Consider the following 23,082-nt stretch of genomic DNA (forward strand, 5'->3'; position numbering starts at 1 on the left):
GGTGGCTGGGGGGGCTCAGGGGGTGCTATGAGGGGGGGTCAGGGGCTCCCATGTTTCGGAGGGAGGATGTGCCTGGGGAGTTTGTGAGGGAGGTCGTCGAGGCTGGGGAGTTCTTCAAGGAACTTCAGTGCGAGGTTATTGAGAGGAATATTTGGACTTTTGGGCGGGGGGACGACGAGGTGAGGAGCCTCAGGAGGGCTGTGGCTGAGGGGTTCGTGGAGAGGTATCGGGTCAGGCCGGTGGGGGAGGACGCGGAGGTCGTGGGGAAGAGGAGGCTCGGGATGTTCAATTGCGAGGTCATGGAGTCCAAGTTCTCGGGGGAGTCGTTCAATGACAGGAGGAGGAAGGAGGGGATGAGCGCGGGCGAGAGGGTCAGGAGGGCGCAGGAGGAGGTGCAGGGCGTCCTGGGAGAGGGGAGATTTTTACTTGATGTGAGGATTTTTTGGACAGGTTTGTGGGGCTTAGGGATCGAGGTTTTTGTCGGTGAATAGGGAACTTGCATGCATTTTTTTCGATTTTCTAATCTCATGTTTGGGACCTGATAATTGATTTTTCATTGACAAACGTTCCAAATATTGCTCATTGATACGGACGAAAAAATTTAATAGAAAAACCTATTGAATTCGAGAGAAAATTCTATTTTCATTTTTTTTTTATAGACTTGAAAACATTGGAATTCTACGAATTTCAACAGAATTTCTTGGAGGAAGCATTAGGTTCCTCTGTATTTAATTTTTTCATACGTCAACTCATTAATTTTCTTTCTGCAATTTTCAAATTCAACAATGAAAACATTTAATGGAAATTCTTAATCAATGAGAATAATTGTTTACAATAGAAATTAAACCACATTTACTAAAATTATCTAGAGTATTTTCCGAAAATTAATGAATGTTAAATTTTCTCATTCAATCTACTGACGAAAACCTCGATTTCTCAGCCTTGCACCCATCTTGCTAATTTCTCCATTCTCTCAATTAACTCTACATTCCTTCATAACCATTGCAGCTCCAAAATGACCCAGGACCCCTAAAAATAACTCTCGGGAAACCGTACGAAAAAGTCCAGAGCTCGAGGTTCTGCGTTGCGAAAATTCTCAAACATTTCAACACTAGTTTCGACGTAATTAATGAGCTCCAACTGAAGCTTGAATTCCCGGAAGCAAAAGCCAAGACTCTGTTCATCGAAGAAATGAGAAGAGAGAACAAGAGAGTCTACAGCTTCGAGTGCACCCCAGCTATCGACCCGAATTTAATAAAAACTGTTCACGAAATAATCGAGAGCATCGAAGAGAATCAGACGATTGTTCTCCTCGGATATTGTCTCCTGACTCAATTGAACGTTGGAATTCTCTATCTCTTGGTCCGCGCATTCGAGGCCCTCGAGGTAGAATTAACAAGCGACCTGGGAACCATCGTGACCCTGAAAAATGCTAGAAGGACTCGAAGAGTCATCGAAACCTTCAGGGAAATCGTTGCAGCATCAGAAAGAGCCAGAGATAATGATAAACTCGTGATATCGATCTTCCCAATTGCCAAATTATGTGGTAAGGAAAAATATCACCTGCACCCCTCATCAATTGAGGAATAAACAATCCCCTGACGTTTACTTAATTTTTTTCCAGCTTGCGAGCTGTACCAAAGCATCCTGATGATTAATCACGCGGCGATCAAACATATTATCAATCACATCGTTGCATTAATCGATAATTCCGAGTTGTGAAGGAGAATTGGGGATTGTGTGGAGTCTGCAAGTGTTGGGATACTCTTTAATTTATTTGAAAGTGTAATTTTTGTCGTCCGATAATTTAATTTAATTTTTTGTTTTTCGTTTTTTTATTGAGGAAAACAAAGTTAGGATGAGAAGAATAATGAATGCTATTTGTTATTTTGAAAGGAATTCTGTTGCAAAGTGGAAGATCTTTAATGATTATGTCAGATTTCTGAGGAACCAATTCATAATTTAACATTTAAAATTTAATTAAATTGTACAATTCAGATAAGTAATACTTTCTCGTTGTAAAGAGAAATTTGCAATTATGTAAAGTCTAAAAATGTCATAACACTCTTTAATTTATTTGAAATTGTAGTTTTTGTCATCCCATAATTTAATTTAATTTTTTGTTTTTTGTTAATTTTTTTTTATTGAGAAAAACAAAATTGTCATGAGAAGAATGATGAATTCTATTTATAATGTTGGAAGGAATTCTATTGTAAAGTGGAAAATCTTCAATAATTATGTCAAATTTCTGAGGAAACAATTCATAATTTAACATTTAAAATTAAATTGAATTAAACAATTGAGATAATTAACACTTCCGCGTTATAAAGGGCAATTAGTAACTGTGTGGAATCTAAAAATGTCATGACACTCTTTCATTTATTTGAAATTGTAGTTTTTACCATAATTTAATTTAATCATAATTTAATTTATTTTTAATAATAATTTAATTTAATTTTTTGTTTTTCGTTTTTTTTTATTGAGGAAAACAAAGTTAGGATGAGAAGAATAATGAATTCTATTTGTAATTTTGAAAGGAATTCTGTTGCAAAGTGGAAAATTTTCAATGATTATGTCAGATTTCTGAGAAAACGATTCATAATTTAACATTTAAAATTAAACTGAACTTAACAATTGAGATAATTAATACTTCCTCATTATAGAGGGAAATTTGTGATTATGTGGAGTCTAAAAATGTCATGAGACTCTTTAATTTATTTGAACTTCCAATTTCTATCATCAATTCAGTAGCGAAGTGGTAAACCGGTTCAAGTCGATTTGTCTCCCAATTGAGTTTTTGATGAATATTTCCGAATCTACCGAAGATAGCGAAATTTTTGTAATTACATTAGTTGTAGCTCTCAATCGGCTCTACAAAAAAGGTTATAACAAAAATTGTGCTATCTCCCTTAGATTCCGAGATATTTATTAATAAACTGGGCAATAGTCAAAATTGACTTATACCGTTTTACCACTTCGCTACTGAATTAATCTTTTTTTTTGTAAATTGAAGATTATGAAGTTGTGATAAGAAGAATAATAAATATAATTTGTAATTTTGAAAAGAATTTTGTTGCGCAGTGGAAGACTCCAATAATTATGTCAATTTTTTTGGACAATAATTCATCATTTGGCAATGGGAATAATTAATACTTCCTTGTTTTTCTTTTTTTAATTCATGTATCAACCTACAGTGGATTATTTACAAACGTTTGGATAAATATGACATGTCAATTTGGCTTTCCTTGTTGTCTTTTTTAGATACAATACTTATTTAGTATTCTAGATTCTAATATTGTCAGTTTGGATAAATTCAAGTACAATTTTAATACTTCCTCGTTATGAAGAGAAATTCATGATCATGTGAAGTCTACAAGTGTCATCACACTCTAATGTATTTGAAATTCTAATTTCTATCATCAATTAATTAATTTGATTTTGTAAATTGAAGGTGAGATGAATAATAAGTCTAATTTGTAATTTTGGAAAGAATTTTGTTGTGAAGTGAATGAGTGCAACAATGATGTCAAATTTATGAGAATAATTCACCATTGGACAATTGAAACTTTGGATTTTCAATCACAGAACTCATTTCACTATCGAATTCATTACGGAAATAGACGAAAGGTGAAGAGATTCACGGCTCCGATAGCTCCTGAGAATTTCAATGTGACCTGGTTCACCGTAGAAAGTATTCCACTCTCCACTACTGCCAGAATCACAATACAACTACTCAGTACGAACTTCATTTAATACGAAGAATTATTAAAAATATATAACCCGCCCGCTGATAAAATTCCTGAATTATTTCAAATAGTTGACAATTGGATAATTAATTAAAAAACTCATTCTGATGTTTCAGGTGGATTAATTCAATGATGAGGGGCGTTAGGGCACTTCGGTGTGTTCGAAATTACTCTGGTAAAGCTCCAACACCAAGAGTTTGCATTGTGGGAGCTGGACCTGCTGGTTTTTATGCTGCGCAGCAGTTAATAAAGGTGAATATTCATTCTAGGGTGTTTGAGTAAATTCTGCAGTTGTTTAGCAGCGGAAAATTTTCGCTCAGAAAGGTTTTATGAAGAAATTCATTTTCAGAAAATGAATGAATTTTCTTAACATGATGAAAGCAAGAGAAAGAAATTATTCAAGTATCTTAATTTCGGTTTGAAATCGAGATTTTTATCAACTATGTTGAATAACAAAATTTTGCATTCATCACGTTGTTATGATCATGTCATTTTTTAAGTGAAATTGGACGATTCAGTCATTCATTCATTGGATTAATTCATTGTCTGAATTAATGTTCTACCATGAACGAAAAATGATGTTTGCAACTCCAACAATTGTAACAGAAAATGTTTTAAAAAAATGAAAAGGTTTTTATGAAAAGATCGCATTTTCAGAAAATGGATGAATTTCTTTAACAGGACGAAAGCGGGAGGAGGAAATTATTAAAATACCTTAATTTCGTCTCAAACTCAAGATTTTTATTAATAAAAGAATAAGAAAATTTTACATTAATCAAGTCGTCATGTTTTTTTTTGTGAAATTGAACGATTCCATGTAGTGAGAACAAATAAATTTAAAATTTCCAAAAAAAAAGATTCATCATTGCTAATTTCTTACATGAATTATAGCTTTGGCAAAAGTAAGAAATTAATCCATCAAATTCTCTCTACAATTATCTTCTTAAGCAATCATTGCTCGGTTAACTAGGTATAGGCATCCTGTATATTCAGGGTACCCAGAAACATTAATTATTCATCAAAAGTTCAGAAAAAGATAATTTTTGCACCAGGTAAAAATTTTTTTCATTTTTTTCTAATGTTTTAAGATTTTTTCTACATTTTTATCTTCTCTCTAATCTCGGAAAATTCATTTTCTCATAAGACTCTGTTATTTCGACACTTCTGAATTAATTATCATCAAGAATACTAGACTGCCAATTGAGCACGAACTCAACCAGAATGTTTTTATTCATATCAACTTCCGTTTAGAATTTATTTCAGGTTTTCACCTTCAAAATTTAAGTTATGTTTGCACTTCTTTAATGTTCTCCCTATTCATTCACATTTTCTATTTAATTTATTAATTGTTGATTATGAAAATTGAACGGAAGCCGCTAATCTTCATCAAATTATCAGTAATTACGGTCTCACATGCTCCCCCACGGATGGAAAAATTTAATAGAAAAACCTATCGAATTCTTTAGAAAATTCTACTGAATTTCTATTGAATTGTTCTATTAGTTTTCGGCCGATTCTATTGAAATGTTCAATAGAAAATATTCAGTAGAAAAAGTCAATAGATTTCAATTTTTCTATATAACTTATTCTATTCAGATATTTTCTATAGAATTTCCTCGGCTCAAATTTTCTAATTTTTTTTGATTTTCTTGATGAGAAGAAAAGAAAAATAGAATGAAAAAAACTTGGAAAATGTGAGTAGAGCAAATTCTATAGAAAATATGTGAAAAGAATAAGTTATATAGAAAAATCGAATTCTGTTGACTGTTTTCTATTGAACATGTCAATAGAGTCAGCCAAAAACTAATAGAAAGTTTAATAGAAATTCAATTGAATTTTCTAACGAATTCGATAGGTTTTTCTATTAAATTTTTTCGTGTGTCTTCTTCTCACGTCTAACTATCATCAACATTGAACCACATGTACACCACTCCTGATAGAGATAATTTGATACTGTCCAAAAAAAGTGTATTCTAGGCTGAAGGCCCTCGGGCAATGGCCATTTGTAAGAATGTATGTTTCTTGCAATAAATAACGTTAAAAAGAAGAGTTCAATTCCCGCAAAATGAATAAACATCTTCAATCTCCGAATTATCAAGTTGCTAATTATTTTATTCTTCACAGGCATCCAACGATGTAGAAGTCGACATTCTGGAGCGTTTGCCTGTTCCCTTCGGTCTAGTTAGATTTGGAGTTGCTCCAGATCATCCAGAAGTTAAGAATGTCATCAACACCTTCAATAAAACAGCGAAGAACCCTCGCGTCAAGTTTCTGGGGAATATTAATGTGGGAAAGGACGTGACTGTCGAGGAGTTGAGGAGGAATTATCATGCAGTTTTATTGGTATAAAAAATCTGCACAAAGTTTCTTTCATTTCATTAATTTTTCAACCGTTTCCGTTATTCCAATAGACACCTCTCTAGCCATACTACGGTCATCCAAACAATTCCAACAACTCAAATACGAAAATTCTAATAAATAAAACAATACAATTAGTACAATGTGCTGACATAATGTAGATTAACTGTTATATAAAGGGAGTTTCGGCTCCTTCTGTGTTTTATTCTCGTAAACATGAGTATGTGGAACGCTGTTTAAGCGGAGTTACGAAAATTCATTAGATGGAATAAACTGCCCTGAGGAAGAATCCATATAGCATTCGAAACGTCGGCAATTTTGGATGAAAAGAGATTTTTATTTATTAGAATTTTCGTATTTGAGTTGTTGGAATTGTTGGGATGACCGTATTGTGGCTGCAGAGAGGTGTCTATTGAAGTTTCTTTCAATTAAGGGGTAACGGAAGCGATCGCAAAAGTTTTTTTCTCATTTAATTTTTCTCCGATTCTATCCAATATGAATGGCTAAAATTTTAACCAAATATTGAGGGGAGGTTAAGGAAGGGCTTAACGGGTTCCATTGGTTATTTATTGGCACAAAAATTTGCAGAAAATTTTTTTTTTGCCAATAATTAGTCAATGGAACTCGTTAAGCCCTTCCTTAACCTCCCCTCAATATTTGGTTAAAATTTTAGCCATTCATATTGGATAGAATCGGATAAAATTTGACTGAAAAAAGTCAACTTTTGTGACCGCTTCCGTTAGGCCTTAATGTGAAAAACCAAAAAAATTATTCATCTGTTTTTTTTGTAGACTTATGGAGCTGAACAGGACAGAATTTTGGGAATCCCAGGAGAAGATTTACCTAATGTTATCTCTGGACGTCAGTTCGTGGGCTGGTACAATGGATTACCAGCGAATAAAGATTTGAAAATTAATTTAGATGTTGAGGAGGCGGTTGTTCTGGGCCAAGGGAATGTTGCTGTCGATATCGCAAGGATTTTATTGACTTCCATCGACGAGTTGAAGGTAGAACATTCTTGTTAATGAGACTTTTATTTTGAATTTTCATCTATTTATTAATTTTTTTGTTGAAAAAGTAAAATAAAATGTGAAAATAATCAAAGAGACGTGACGTTACAGACAATTTTCTCCACTTTATTTTCGTTTTGTCAATGGGGAGACTAATAAATCTGAGAATTCACTTCACTTTGCTATTATTTTTTCAATGTGGAGGTTAATTTATCTCTCTCTATCTTTCTAGAAATCCGTGGGTTAAAATAGTCAATATCAAGTGATGTTTGACCTTCGTAGTAGTTCTTTAACTCAAAATGACAGTAGATTGGCCTCATCAGGCCTCAGCAATTAACAGAATTTGATAATAAAAATAAAAAAAAGATTTTTTTATGATGAACGCAAAGTTTTCTAGAAAAGACCTCAAAAACTTCTTCATTATTTCAAAAATTCTGTCAATAGTAACTAAAATATCTCAAAATATCATGTATGCACTAAGTAAAATATATTTCATTTCGTAAAATATATGTAAGAAAATATGTATAATATATGTAAGACGAAGCATAGACTTCATCACGAATAAATGTTCGATTTTCAATTTAAGGCCCGGGTGCACTATCTTTCGAATATTATCTGGATTTTTTGTATTTTTCGTAATCCAAAATTGTGAATAAAGTGGTACATCATGTAGAAATTCCCAAAAATTATGATAGAATGATTAAAAAAATAAATAAATAAATAAATTCTCAACTTTTTCAAGGAGCGTTTTTAATTGAGATTCAGAATGAGTTGAAAAAAGTGGAAATTACAAATATCTGATTCGCTGTGGCAAATTATCTATTAGCTGTCATTTTCCATGGTGGGTAACAAAACACTAACTCCTCATGGGAAGTGACAGCTAGGTATCTCAATTTTCAAAACAGTGGTATGTAGTCATCTGCCATTTTTGTGATAAAAGTGTGATTAAAAAAATCTTCAAAATATTACAACTTTATTCAAAGAGCATTTTCCGTAATAAATGTATCTGTGCAGTGTGGGAAAAGATTTACGAAATCAGTCTTCCCCCTGCATGATATTGGGTGACAGGCCGCCATTTGTCGCCGTAAATCAGATACATTTCTCAATTTCTTGTTATTCAACTTATTCTGAATATAAATTAAAAATACTCTTTGAAAAAATTAAGAATTTCTCCTACTTTTTTTTGATTATTCATTCATAATTTTTCAAAACTTCTGCATGATGCATAATTGACAATTTCAGATGACGAAAGATGAAAAAAAACATCGGGATAACGTTCGAAAGATAGTAGACCCTTGAATTAAGTAAATCAAATAAATTTCAAAAATGCTACTTAAAATTGTTATTTGCGATTACAGAAAACAGACATAACTTCCCACGCCCTGGACCAGCTCTCCCTCAGCCGAATCCGTCGTGTGTGGATGGTGGGTCGTCGAGGGCCCCTCCAGGCAGCCTTCACCATAGCAGAGCTTCGAGAGATGACAAAACTCAAGGACTGCTGTACCACCTGGCGTCCCGAGGACTTCGCAGGAGTCGCAGACGTCGTTCCAAGTCTCGTGAGACCGAGGAAACGACTCACAGAACTCATGCTGAAAAACCTCTCTGAGCCAAAAGATCAGGAAAGCCCAGGAGTCAAGCAATTCGCCCCAATTTTCCTCCGAGGGCCGAAGGAGATCGTGGGCTCGACTTCAGTGGAAAAAATTGAACTCTCAGTGAATAAACTAGAGGGTGAGGACGTTCTCAATCAGAGAGCAGTGGCCACAGAGGGGGTGGAAGAAATTCCTTGTGGTCTAGTGCTCCGAAGCATTGGATATAAATCAGTCCAGATTGACCCATCAGTTCCGTTTGATTCCGAACGAGGGAGAGTTGCCAACTCCTCTGGAAAAATTGGGGACTGTCTCTACGCAGCTGGGTGGGTCGCCACTGGACCCATTGGGGTCATCCTCTCGACCATGACGAATGCCTTCAATGTTGGTAGTTTAATTTTTCAAGAACTGAAGGCGATGGAGGTGAAGCCAGGATCAGAGGAAGTCTTTAAAATCCTCAAAAACAGGGGTATTCGTCCTGTCTCTTACGAACAGTGGGAGAAAATTGATAATGTCGAGCAGGAGAGGGGCAGACAGAAGGGAAAACCACGAGAAAAAATTGTCGATGTAGGTGAAATGCTAGAAATAGCTTTTAGCTAGTTTATCTTTATTAAATAAAAAAATTAACTTTTTTTCTGAGTGAACAATGATTTTTTACGAATAAATTTTTATAAATTTCACTACTTCAAGCTTATTTAGACTGCTTTTTCATTCAAAAAGTGAATTTTTAGTTATGAATGACAATGCCTGAGGTTTATTTAAAATTTGTAAATAAAGAAATTGACGAAAAATCCTGGATCAAATGTAATGTTCTCTCTCTGTGAAATGCTAGAAATAGCTTTTAGCTAGTTTATCTTTATTAAATGAAAAAATGAACTTTTTTTCTGAATGAACAATGATTTTTTATGAATAAATTTTCATAAATTTCACTCCTTCAAGCTTATTTAGACTGCTTTCTCATTCAAAAAGTGAATTTTTAGATATGAATGACAATGCCTGAGATTTATTCAAAATTTGTAAATAAAGAAATTGACGAAAAATCCTGGATCAAATGTAATGTTCTCTCTCTGTGAAATGCTAGAAATAACTTTTAGTTAGTTTATCTTTATTAAATAATGAAATTGACGAAAAATCCTGGATCAAATGTGATGTTCTCAATCTAGAAATATTTCAAATTGAATTGTCGTAGAACTAAAGCCCATGGGAGTGAAACCAGGATCAGAAGAAGCCTTGAGAATTCTCAAAAGCAAGGGTATTCATCCTGTGTCTTACGAATAGTGGGAAACAGAAGGGAAAATCACGAGAAAAATAGTTGATGTAGGTGAAATGCTAGAAATAGCTTTTAGCTACTTTATCTTTATTTAAAAAAACATAATGAACTTTTTTCTGAATGAACAAGTGGTTTTTTATGAAAACATTTTTATGAATTTCATTCTTTCTTCCAAATTGATTTGAAATGCTTTTCCATTAAAAATGTGGATTGTCTTTTATGAAATAATCAATTGTGAAATGAAAATAAATCTTTTATGTGTTTCAAATCTGTAAACAAAAGAATGGACGAAGAAATGGGAGTGAAAGTATTTGTTTCTTTGAAATTCGCCAGTGTACCAGAAATATCCTGGGGATCAAATTCAATTCTTGAATTTCAAGTTAAATTCTTGAAGAATTAAAGCCCGCGGAGGTGAAAATGGGATCTAATCCAGATTCAGGTCTTCATAATCGTCGAAAGCAAGGATATTTGTCCTGTAAAAATTAATAATGTCGAGTAGGAGAGAAGGAAACAGTAGTTAACACCACGAAAAAAAATATTCAATGTACGCGAAATGCTAGAAATAATTTTTAATTTTTTAAAATTAAATACAACATACTGAGCCTTTTTTCAATGAACAAACGCTTGTTAACAAACAAATTGTTATAAATTTTAGTAATTCTTTGGAGTTCAAATGATTTAGAATGTTTTGACATTCACAAAGTGATCATGCACATTTTTTTCAACAATTCGTTCTGACTCTTTCGTGAATGACAATTCCTGAGATTTTTCTGCGATCTGTAAGAAAGAAATGCCAATGAAACTTTTTGTCTCCGACATTCACTATTACACGAATAAAAAAAATGCATCGACTGTAATTTTCCCAATCTAAAAATATTTGAGCGTTCATGGATCTGAAAATTTCCCTCAGAAAATCTTCCTCAGATTCGAAAATACCCATCAAGGACCAGATTAAACATTTAATTAAATTGCTAAATTAACTAAAAAGGATTTTGACATTTTTTAAAACAGTTTTAAAACGGCCCAAGTCGATTTTGCCTATTGACCAATTTTCAATGAATATGTCGAAATCTAAGGGCGATAGCAAAATTTTTCTCATAACCTTTTTTGTAGCCCTTAATTCGCTCTAGAAAAAATGTAATTACAAAAATTTCATTATCTCCCTTAGATTCGGAGATATTCCTCGAAAACTCAACCAAGGGCTCAATCGACTTAATTTAATACAGTTTAATAACAGTTCTCCGTCCAAACTTTACATTCACTGCATTGAAGAGAGCCATCCTTCTATTCATGGCCAACCCCGTAATGTTCCAAAATAGATTTACAATCGTCCTAAAATTTGGACGAAGAACTGTCCTATTACTCAATGAACTGAGAAGGAATTTGAGGGAGGAAAATAAATATTGCCCTGACGAAGAGCTCCTTGAGAGTTCAAACCACTGGCAAAGTTGAACAATGATTTGTATTTCCTTCAACGGAAGTTTTAAAATTTATACTGCTTTTGGCTGGGAGAAGTTAAGGAAAAGAACTTGATCAGCCTCACCTTTTAAAAGTGGGAAAATTCCCACTTTCCTCCATCAACGTGCCCAAGGCGTCCCTCCCAGCAGAAGCTCCACCACGATCATCACCTCCACGACGAAAAATTCCCCGATATTTCCTCAGTCTCCCCTCTCCATCTCCCCCCGCCCCTCACTCAAAATCCTCCTCATCCTCGTCATCATCGTCATCAACAACGGCTGCTTTCTTTCCCTTCCTCTGCCTCAGGAGCTGCCACAAGTCCTTAGTAAGTATCTCAGCCTTATCCTCCCACTTGTCCCCGTCAGACTCCCCGAACTCCTCTCGAGCTGCCTCAGCACTCTCCCCCAGCATGTACCACCTCAACCGATACTTGAAGTCCATCGGACTGTACTTGTCCTTCGAGTCCTTCCTGGAGATGAGGTACGAGAACAGCTGCCCCAAGATATCCATATTAAGTCTGCTGGTGAGAATGTAGTCGACAGGGAATTTGTCAGTGGCGTATCTGTCCCCCAGGTAAATAAAGAGCTGTGACAACGAGCAATTGTTCATTATCACGCTCTTCTGGAGGTTTATCATGGAGTCGTCCTCAATTCCACTGCGAATCAGCCCCATCAGCAGAGTCATCCGCTCGAGCTTGGATATCTGAGCGTCCAGGCTGGAGCCGTACCCCAAACCGAACTGAACCGACTCCTCGTCGATCTTCCCTTTGTAGTTGAAGACCTTGAACCAGTCGTGAACGATCTTCAGGAAGTCTGCTGTCTCCTTCCAGTTGTAGTCCTGGAGTTCGCCTATCACTCCGAAACCTTCGATCGCTTTCGCCACTTCGTCGGAGAGCAGCTCGGCTGCCAGCCTCACCTGGGGAATTTCACAGAGATATTTGGTGAGAACTAATTGTGAAGGCACATGTTTGAAGAATTCTATTCAATTATTCTGCTGATTTTTTTTATCTTTCTAGTCTTTTTCAGTTTTCAGATTTCATTTTCATTTTCGTTTTCATTTCATTCCATTTTTATTTCATACAGACCTAACAGCACACGACAAATTACACGATCAAGTTAAATAAACATAAAATATAGTAATGAAATTAATAAAATGAACAGTTCAAAATAAAAGATTCACATTTTCTTTTCGTTTCGCGTTTTCAATGTTTTTGTCCGAAATGAGAATGACAATTTTAGATTAAAAATTCGAAAAATATTTCAGAAAGGGCTTTTTGAGAATGATTTTTGTTTATGAATAATTTATTAAGAATTAGTATTCTACCCGAACATGATTTTTTTTTTCATAATTGTAACGAGTTTGTATATTCTGAATTTTAAAAGAAATCGAATTCGTTTGGAAAAAATAAAATTTCGAAAAATTTCAATTTCTAAATGTGATGACTATTGAAACTATTTTTAGTAAAATATGATCAGAATGATGTTGTCCATGATTTTTTCTGATTTTTCTCGCAATTCAATTTACAAATTTGAAGATTGAAAATCTTCTCCAATTTGATTTTCATATTTTTCCATTCCTCTATTTTTTTCTTGTACCCGTTCTATTTTTTTCTTTTCAAGATATATAGTTAAACTCAGACTGAAATTTAAGGATAAAAAATTTATAAATTGATTGAGAAATGGGCATTTTTGAAGATTACGATCCTTTTTTATAAATAATTGATGAACAATCAACTTCCCCAGTTTTTAAAAATTTGAACTGCGTATTCAGAATTTTACTAGAAATCGATTTAATGCTGAAAGAATAAGACTTATGGAAATGTAAGCAATTCTTCAGATTTATTAATAATAAAGGAGCGATAAAAAAATCTAGCTTTTACCCAAATATAATCAGAATGATGTTCATTATCCATGAATTATTCTTTCAAATAAAATACAACATGATATTTTTTCTTTCAGAAAAATTTAATCATCTATTTGTCAATTAAATAACTATAACTATATTTATAATGGCATATTATGATATACAACTCATCAATATAAAAACTATATTTATAATGAATTGAAACAAATACTCAAATTGTCTAAACAAGTTATCTACAATTTACAAACGAAGCGGTAAAACGGTGTAAGTCGATCTAGCCCTCAGCTGAGTCTTCGAGGAATATCTCCAAATCTAAGAGAGATAACGAAATTTTCGTAATGACCTTTTTCGTAGAGCGAATTGAGAGCTACAAAAAATGTAAAGACAAAAAATTTGCTATCCGCCCCAGATTTCGAGATATTCACTAAAAACTGGCCCCCTTTACCCCTTCGCTGCTGAATGATAATTTCCATTATTGCACAGTCCCACTCTTACCTTCTGTTTATCAGCATTCCCCACCTTCAGATGTCCCTGGCCAATCCTCTCCGCGATTTTCATCTCCGGAGACCTCAACCTCAGAACCCGTTCAATACAGTCTCTGGAGATGACCTTCCCATCGATATCAACCCCCGAGTCCAGCAGATAGTTGCGAAGTGATTTCAGAATGAACGGGGCATCAGCAAACACAAAGATCTTGGAGTTTGGGATGTTGGGATGGGGGAAGTAGCAATTCTCCTCCTCATCAATTCCAATCTTCAATTGATTCCAGAGTTTTAGATTGTTTCTGGTGATCTCACTGACGATGGAGACCACCGTGAACCCGCTCTGATGAAGACGATCAATGATATCCAGGAGCTCCTCTTTGGTGATGGGCTTGTCGTGGGTGTAATACACCGGCTGTTTCCACTTGGCAAACAGTCCTCTGACCATTGCACACTGATGTGTGCGCACCCTCTTGTCGATGGACTTCTTGGTTGGCTCGAGTTTGTCTGACAGATCGGCTTCACCGAAACTCAAGGAGACCAGTTTCTCGTGGTCCTCCATCTCTGCTGCCCTGTGGAGGCGTAAAGATACGGCTTTTTTATTTACGGAAACGATTATTTCATGAATCTTGAATAATTCAACATTTAAGGGTGCCAAGTGAATTTGAAAAGATTCAAAAAAAAATTTTTCTTTCCCTCCATCATTGGAAAAATATGTATTCATCCATCCGACGAAATTTCAAACCCGCAACCGGAACTAGACATCGAGAAAATAAATGCGGAAAATCCTCTATTTTCGGCATAATCCTCTGACGAAACCCTGCACATGCTCACCTGTTGTTCATCAAATGAAGAACAGACTCGAGAATGCCTTCCTCCAGCTTCATGTTAGCCATCCACTTGCGAAGAGTCGACTCTCCTGGCAGGGGAATGTTGCGTTTTGTCTTGAGGTACTGATAAGCTCGAACACTTACGCTCCTCAGAGTGATGGCTGCGGAGATGTCCTCGGCGGACCACTTGACTGTCCTCCGAACGGGAAGGAAAATTGCACGGATCTGACCTGGAGCAGTCATGGGTTCAGTTTTAATATTTGAATACAGTTCATCTACTAGATATGAAACCAGTAGATTCTACTGAATAATCCTATTGACATCAGATACTCCTTGCACTTAAAAATAATTGTTATTTCCCATTAAGGGGTCCCCCTTACTCGCCAGCATTTATCATGCTGATGAGTTTAGTACTTCAGTTCTAATGCAAAAAAAAAAAGAAAAAAATCGTTTTCATTTTTTTCATTGATGGAGTTTTTCATATCTCACTGGAGATTAAAGAATTTTAATCATCTGTGTGATTTCGTCCGAAAATATTACTGAAGTAATGATTACTGTCAATCCCTGACCTGGAGTGAACATCCGGCCCAATAGTTTCATGATTTCTGCTTTGGAGACGCTGGATTTCAGTTCTTGCGTGAGCTTGAAGTACTCATCCTCCAGGGCTTCGTGTTGCTCTTTCGTTTTGGAGCTCTTCAGGGTCACTTTGAGGGCCTTGTTCTCCACTTCAAGACGTTTCTTCTCCTCTTCAAGGAGTCGGAACTCCTCACCCAGGGCTCGCTTCACCAGGGCCATCTTCAGGGATTTATTCTCGGACTGCAAGCGATTCAGCTCTTGTTGGACAGCTTCAGGGTCTGAGAGGTCGATTTTTCTTCGTCTGGGGATTACAGTGATTGATTAGGCAAAATTGAAATAGATTTCAAGTTGAGACAATTAATTTTGTCAACTGAAATTATCATTAATGAGTGATTCGTTGTTTTGTGGGTGAAATTTATTCAAATATCTCATTTTGGTGGTTGGTAATTTTGTTAATTAGAACTGAATTGTTTTTAACTTTATAATTTGTCGTATTAACGTCGACAAAACGTTGACGTTTGTGATTAGTGATTGAATAATTATTAAATCGCTACATGTATTGGAAAATTTAATAAAGAAATCTAATGGTTTCTCCGAGGAATGGGAACGGAAATTCTATTGAAATTCTTTGGGAAATTCTGCTGGTTTTTTGCGTTGATTTCGGTTTAAAATTATGAAATTTTAAACATGAATATTTTTTCAATGGATATCAGTCTAACTTATTCTTTTAGCGCTTTTCCTATAACAATTCTCTACTTTTCGGAATTACTTTTCCTAGATTTTGTCATGAGAAATTCAAAAAAAAGAGAAAATAAAACGGAGAATTTGTCCCCAATAATTTCTATTAATTTTTCTATCCAAAAATTCTCAATAAAATAATAATAATAATTTAAATAGGATTCTTTAGATAATTTCAATAAAACTCCAATAGAATTTTATAGACTTCCATTGGTAATTATAATTGATTTTTGTATAAAAAGGGGGTTTTATATTCAATTTTTCTCGTGTACGATAATATTTTCATCAAAGAGAATTTTTTAAAGTACAAAATATATTTTCTTACATCTCAGAATTCCTTATTATTCAAATAATTATGAAAGCAACTACAATATTATGCCTCAATTCAGTAAGATAACGCTCGAATTGATAAAATTTCCGTACAAAATCATGAAATCCCAGATCAGTTTAAAAAAACGTCTGGGATGATGTCCTTAAAGTGTGAAATGTCAACAGATTTGATTCATAATCCGTAAAATTTTCTACAAAAAAAATAAAATTGTTTTATGAATGAATGAAATGCACTTACCCCTTCGAAATATTTGAAATAGAAACAATAGTTTTGTTTTTGCCCGGCTGTGGCACCTCATTGGTGCTCTGAAGCTTGAGAATTTTGGCTTCGGAAGGTCCCTTGCTCACATTGTTGGTCAGGACGGTCGCAGGCCTCTTGCGGGGTTTCGCAACAGGAGTCGGAGGTGTGAAAATACCGCGGACAATCACCACCTGCTGCGGTTGGCTCCTAAAGCGATTAAAATTGAAGGTTTAACATGTGCGATGTTGATATTAAGGATGTTCGACACCGTTTTAGCCAAAATTGACGTTGTTTTCATTTTTCTGGCAAATTATCGATGGGAGTGACGTGAAAAAATATAACGATTTTGTGGTTTGTCATTCTTTAATGGCTCACGAAGTTGCGTAGTGGTGCGATAATTTTCATGCGTTTTTTCTACAGTTTTGTGATTCTTTTTAAAAGTTTAGAGAAAACGCAGGAAAATGTTCGCACCACCTTAAAATTTCGTCAATCATTAAATAATGACAAAACGCAAAAACGTTATATTTTTTCACGTCAATTCCATCATAAGTTTGCCAGAAAAATAAAAAAAACATGAATTTTGGCAGAAAGGGTGTAGAACATCCTTAATGAGAACATGAGGAAGCTTACGGCTCTGGGGCAGGAGGCTGGGGAGTGGGATAACCCAGATGAAGAGTGGGAACTGAATCTGGAATCAGAGATCTCGCTCTCATGGGAACATAATTGTACATCTCTGTTCTCCAGTCCTTGCGGAGACATTTCTCCTCGAAGTGACGAGAACAAACTCTTGCTGAAATCGTGAAGATTGAATGATTGAATGATTTACGTGAGGAATAAAAATAAGAAGAGAAAATATTGCATTTTGAGGATGAGAAAACATGTGATTCACATGAATGCAAAAATTTAATGGAAAACTTGACGCGTTTGCTAGTAAATTCTATTGGATTTCTCATTCTATTACAATTTGATGAAAATTATTATAGAATCTTATTGAAAATTAGGGGAGGGTGGGGTAAAACGGACACTTTAGACTTTTGTTTAACTATTCATAACTCAGAAACAAATAGATCAATTGAGCTCAATTTAGACTCGCCACAAAGAGAAAGAATTGTTCTTTTTATTGAAAAAAAAATTATTGAATTTTATCATCATTTCAACCCCTCATTAACATCTTAAAAAAAGTCAAGTGTCCGTTTTACCCCAACCTCCCCTATACAAATATGCTGTGATTTTTCAAAAATAGGTGATATAATACGTAAACACTTCGGAAATGGATCATTTCAGGAAACTACACTAAAATTAGTGGAAAATTTCATTTTTTTAATAAATGAGTTTAGTTATTGTTGCTAATAAATTTGCAAATGGCTTCCGAATGGATTTTCTTTTTTAAAATTCTTTTTCCACCCCCATCATATTCTGATAGAATCAAGAGGGTATTGTTGTCAATTTTTTGAGCAATGACTATTTCCACTTTGATAAAAAGTTGAGTGATTGTTGAAAAATCAATTGAACGGCCCGGCTGGATTATCCTTCGAACGTTATCTCGAATGTTTTTCCATCTTCATAATCTAAAATATATCCAAATTTCCATTGGATTTGATTAGATACATCAAATTATTAATTTGCAATTTCCTCCCTATTGACCTAATTTCCCAAGATCATTTAAAAACGCTCTTTGAAAATATCCAGCTTTTTTTCAGTTTTTTTCATTGTACAATCATAATTTTTGGAGACTCCAGGGCTATGTAAAACTGAATAGCAATTGAAGATCATTTCAGATGATCAAAATATAAAAATCAACCAAGATCACGTTCGAAAGATAAACCACCCGGGCCTTCAATTGATATTGTTATTTCTTTCGATCCGGAATTATGCGACCGACATCAGTGAGCCCTAACCATTATTGCAGGAGTCAATGATGAACATTAATTAATAAGCCATTGAATTTGGAAAGTAAAATTGAATAAGAACAAAGGGGGATTGTTTCTTACCATTCTTGACATTGACATTGTCATTTTCTTTCTTGAGCGCTTTCAACCACTTCTCCTGCATCTCCTTCTCCCGAGGAAACGAGAAGAACCGAACCCTTATGCCATTTTCCTCGGATTTTTTCGAGGAACATGAACCACATCTGCGTACAATACACGTAGGCATTTTTCCCTACTTCAAACTCTTTTTATAACATTTATGGGTGGACTTTACTGACGAGAATTAAGTAATATCGAGGCACTCGTCATTCCCTCCAATTCCCTTTGGCCGTATCGTCAAGAAATCAACGGTGTTTTTCTTTCCAAAACTCAAGGTGGATTTTCAATCGCCGACATGCGCGTGCGAGAGGGAAAGTAAAGGGCGGGAGAATTCAGAATTAGGAGAGGTTGGGGTAAAACGGACTTTTGACTTTTTTTAAAATGTTAATGAGGAGTTGAAATGTTGATAAAATTTAAGAATTCTTTTTTTCAATACAAAGAACAATTCTTTTCCTTTGTGATGAGTCTAAACTGAGCTCAATTGATCAATTTGTTTCTGAGTTATGAATAATTGAAAGAAATATTAAATATTAAAAAAAACAAATTAAAGGAAAACAAGTAGAAAAAAATTAATGAAAGGAAACGAGGAGAAAAAAATTTCTTGCGAAAAAGATCTCTAAATATTGACATAAATCCTTATTTACTGAAGATGAACGAAACGTGAAGCTGTTTTATATCGAAATATCTCGAAACTGCCTGGCCGCTAATCCTTAATTCTGATTGGTCAATATGTGACACACGAAGTTATTCACAAAAAAAACACGCGGCATTTTCAAATTCTTCAGTGACATAATTTCAAATTCTTCAGAGGTAAATTGTTTTTTCACGTCATATATATATAATATATATATTTCACATGTATATATATTATCGGTGAAATTAATAAATTCTGTCCTCTTATGGAGACCGATTATTAAAAAAAATTAAAGATAATTAATTGAAAATGAAAAATTCTTTAGATTCTTTTACTCTTCATGAACGAAACGTGAAGTTGTTTTATATCGAAATACTCGAAACTGCCTGACCGCTAATTCTTAATTCTGATTGGTCAATATGTGACACGAAGTTATTCACAAAAAAAAATTTAGTAATCTTCGCTTCTTCGCTATTCACTTCAATCCTTAGTCGAATTCTCTTTGATAAATTATCAATATTTATAAGGTATTCATGAGAAAATGAAATTCAATGAATTCCATTTCTTCATTTCAACAAATGAATAGATCAGCGCGCGCAAGAGCGCGCGCATAGATCTTGTATTTATCAATATTTAAAAGATGATTTGGCTTCAACAAAATGTAAAAATGAACTTAAAAAATGGAGTCAAAAAAATTCATACAAAAAATATCTCTCAATATTAATCAACATTTTCAAAGATGACTTACCTTCAACAAAACGTAAAAATGCACTTATTTTGCTACTTTCCATTCTTTTATTTGATATAGGGGAGATTGGGGTAAAACAGACACTTTTGACTTTTTTAAAAATGTTAATGAGGGGTTGAAATGTTGATAAAATTTAAGAATTCTTTTTTTAAATACAAAGAACAATTCTTTTCCTTTGTGACGAGTCTAAACTGAGCTCAATTGATCAATTTGTTTCTGAGTTATGGATAATTTTAAAAAAGTCTAAAGTGTGCGTTTTACCCCACCCTCCCTATATCCAAACTCCACGTAAGTAGTTGAGTGTAGCAAGGTAAAATAAATTTAAAATGCCCGCAAAAAAATTCTTCATCATTGATAATTTCTTGCATGAATTCTAACATTCGCGAAAGTCAAAAATTAATTCAACAAGTTCTCTCTACAATCATTTTCTTATGCAATTGTTGCTCGTTTGATCAGGGCATCCTATACATTCGAGATACCCAGAAACATGAATTATTTATCACAAAAGTTTGATACTGACGATAATTTTCATATTAGGCATAAAATTTGTATTTATTTTTTCTGATTTTTTTCTATATTTTAATCTTCTCTCTAATCTTGAAAAAAAAGGATTTTAGTCAATGTTTTAGTTTATAAAAGCAGCTGATTATCATTTTCTTTATTTTTGTTTGTTCTTATTATCTTGAGTCCATCAGAAAAAACTTCGGGCCATCGAAAAAAATTCTTCTCTTTATTTCAACTAATTAATTAGTTACATAAAAGTGATGATGATATGGAAAGATAATATTAGTATTTTTCATTACACATCTTATCAAAAAGTATTAGAAAACGGCAATATTTCATATTTTTTAGAATTCTGAATATAATAGTAGAATATAAAGGCACACCAGCAGACAATTAGTGTATCTTCTTTGTCAGCAGATCTCACGTTTTTGGTTCTTTGCCTTGCACACTGATAGAGCGAAGTAATTCCCTGAATATTGCAGGATCTGAGAGTTTCTCGAAGCCTTCTGTTTCCACCACCTCCTGTAGATGTTCTCTAATAAACTTGATTACATGCTCTTTCAACACCTCAGCGTCATATAGATCAGCAAGTACCAAGGTCTCCGCAGCATTATCATTATCAAGAAAACTATACATATTATCCACGCACATGGTTTTTAACCCGCTCAAATCATATTTCTCTGCTGCCTCCAATAATCCACCGACTAGATCTCGAAGATCTGTCACTTCACCTGTATAGATATACTCCAACATTCCTTTAACAACCCTCGAATCCATATTCTCAATCTTCACCTCCTTCTTAAGATTTTCCTCCATCTCTTTGTGTTTGAACATAGCTGCGAACACCGGGCTTCGAGCAGTCAAGATACTCTTGTGTGCCAAGAATTTTTCATCTCCTACGATAATACTAACATCACTGAATTCGGGGTCGGCAAAGAGACCGCGGAAATCTGTACCCAATTGGCGTATCTGCAATATACCTGGTCCTGTAGAAATTTCATGAGCTGACGATGTGACAGTATTGCTGAAGATGGTCATGTCACAACGTATAGTCGTTGTAGAATCAGAATCTTGAGAAGTTATGAAACTTGATCTCTTCATAAAGTTCGAAAAACCCCAAGCTGTCAACTGATTCCACTGCATTGTACAATCATGTTCACATACAACTTTATTCGGCTTGAGAATCGTAATTGTAAACTTCGTAGTGAATCCAAATTCCTGAGATGATACGAGTTGTAGATAAAGCTGTACGTAATCCCTAATCTTTTCGTTTTGACCACCGGGATAGATGAGCAGTTTCCATTCTTGTTCACCACCTCCCGAGAAGAACTTGGGTGACAACATCTTTTCTCCAACTTTTTTATCAAGAAATTGAACATCTGGTATTGTCCACATGTATGTAATTTGTTGTATGCTGTTCTGTGTACGAGACCACTGTTCTGTCGTCGAACTGTCCATATTTGATTGTACTGACATTCTAATGGCTTTGTAAGGTAGTCTTCTTCTATTCGTTGTGGTTTTCAATGGTTATATTCTCAACTCTAAGAGAGAGAAGCAAGCACTATTATTCTCCGAAAGAAAAATTTATTGAAAAATATTACCAATGTTCAACTGATCAGAAAACAGACGGCAAATTCGCAATCGGAACGTAGATGTGGGAGCCACCAAGTGGCCTCTAAACCAACTACTTTTGGGCGGTAACCAATGAGATCCCTCCGAGGGAACCAATGATGGAGCTCAACCAATGAGATGACTGGATTCTCTTTGATCTCATACCATTCGGCTGGTGCCATGTAACCGACCGTAATGGTTGGGTGAGTTAGATGTTGCCCCGGCGGACATCCGAGTGCAGCTGCGAATGCAGATGAAAGCAGATGAATATTCTTCTGCATATGACCTCGAAGAAACTCCAATAATAATTATTAACATTTGGAATTATTCCAATTTTCTTTACCTGAGGAAATCGCCAATTTGTAAAATCCGGAAGATATCGGAGAACATTTTGTCAAGGTCATATGTAGCATAATAATCAGATTGTTCAACATCACTGTAATTTTTGAGGATAGACTTGGACTCTCTGAAAATGACTGTTCTGGAAAAATTCGTTCTGAAAAAATATTATCTTCTGACGAGAATATCAATCCTTGGCAGGAATAATTTTTCCTCTCAGTGTACCAACAAATCTAATTCCTAAATCCTGAAACGTCCCGTAGAGGGATAACGGCCGAATAGCCAATGCAGCGGGAGCCATAAGAAAGAAGAAGAAGAAGGCTGGTGCATGCATGAATCAGCACATGTCCATTCATTGTGCTTTCTTTCCTTTCCAAATTTGCTACAAATTAACTATTCATTCATAATTACTTTCATTGTACTATAGATGATTGGTGAAAACAATGTGTCTCCATTCATCACCTGTTCAATTTTCATATTTTAATAGGTAATTCGCTATTTAAGAAATTTTCACAAAACTGAAACAGATGGCAGCAGGGGGTTACCCACTTCATTTACCAAAGGCATTGAACAAAGAAGGTCAGATGCATGCTATTCTTGTCTGATCCATTGGAAAGTGGGTAGCCACTTGGCGCCATTAGTTCATGAATTGGCCGAAAAACTGCCCAATTGGGAAATTCCTATGCTCATTGGTTAAGGATAACCGAGGTCTTATGGAATTCCCAATTTTA

The 23,082-nt window shown here is 34.8% G+C and overlaps 3 protein-coding genes across 5 annotated transcripts in view; 2 read left to right on the forward strand and 1 right to left on the reverse strand.

Annotated features, from left to right (window-relative positions):
• LOC114841217 (cap-specific mRNA (nucleoside-2'-O-)-methyltransferase 2) overlaps positions 1 to 2,777 on the forward strand; it is an 8,554-nt gene extending 5,777 nt beyond the window's left edge. The window contains exons 5-7 of the mRNA XM_029126105.1: positions 1 to 431; positions 1,009 to 1,546; positions 1,625 to 2,777. The exon at positions 1 to 431 is cut by the window's left edge and continues 10 nt beyond it. Of these exons, the coding sequence (XP_028981938.1) occupies positions 1 to 431; positions 1,009 to 1,546; positions 1,625 to 1,722 (1,067 nt within the window). The 3' untranslated portion in view covers positions 1,723 to 2,777. The remainder of the gene's footprint in view (positions 432 to 1,008; positions 1,547 to 1,624) is intronic.
• LOC107038102 (NADPH:adrenodoxin oxidoreductase, mitochondrial) overlaps positions 1 to 10,091 on the forward strand; it is a 39,880-nt gene extending 29,789 nt beyond the window's left edge. Inside the window, exons 2-6 of one of the 3 annotated variants that reach the window (XM_015256987.2) lie at positions 3,863 to 3,998; positions 5,871 to 6,089; positions 6,896 to 7,111; positions 8,473 to 9,267; positions 9,890 to 10,091. In XM_015256987.2, the coding sequence (XP_015112473.1) occupies positions 3,863 to 3,998; positions 5,871 to 6,089; positions 6,896 to 7,111; positions 8,473 to 9,267; positions 9,890 to 9,895 (1,372 nt within the window). In that variant the 3' untranslated portion in view covers positions 9,896 to 10,091. Of the gene's footprint in view, positions 1 to 2,968; positions 3,737 to 3,862; positions 3,999 to 5,870; positions 6,090 to 6,895; positions 7,112 to 8,472 lie in introns of those variants that run through there. The other 2 variants (XM_015256990.2, XM_015256986.2) reach the window with 2 other exon arrangements.
• Positions 10,092 to 20,676: 10,585 nt separating this feature from the next.
• LOC107038126 (speckle-type POZ protein) lies at positions 20,677 to 22,214 on the reverse strand. Its single transcript, XM_015257033.1, has 2 exons — positions 22,003 to 22,214; positions 20,677 to 21,942 (listed from the first exon to the last, which is right to left on the reverse strand). The coding sequence occupies exon 2, from the start codon at positions 21,875 to 21,877 to the stop codon at positions 20,822 to 20,824; it is 1,056 nt and encodes a 351-aa protein (XP_015112519.1). The 5' UTR covers positions 21,878 to 21,942; positions 22,003 to 22,214; the 3' UTR covers positions 20,677 to 20,821.
• Positions 22,215 to 23,082: the final 868 nt, after the last annotated feature.

The sequence above is a fragment of the Diachasma alloeum genome, unplaced genomic scaffold, assembly GCF_001412515.2.
Source record: "Diachasma alloeum isolate Michigan unplaced genomic scaffold, Dall2.0 Dall_scaffold_00277, whole genome shotgun sequence".
Classification (NCBI taxonomy): Eukaryota; Metazoa; Arthropoda; class Insecta; order Hymenoptera; family Braconidae; genus Diachasma; species Diachasma alloeum.

Bases quoted from the DNA above. Each gene is read 5' to 3' on its own strand.
- LOC107038126 (XM_015257033.1), bottom strand. From the start codon at position 21,877: ATGTCAGTACAATCAAATATGGACAGTTCGACGACAGAACAGTGGTCT.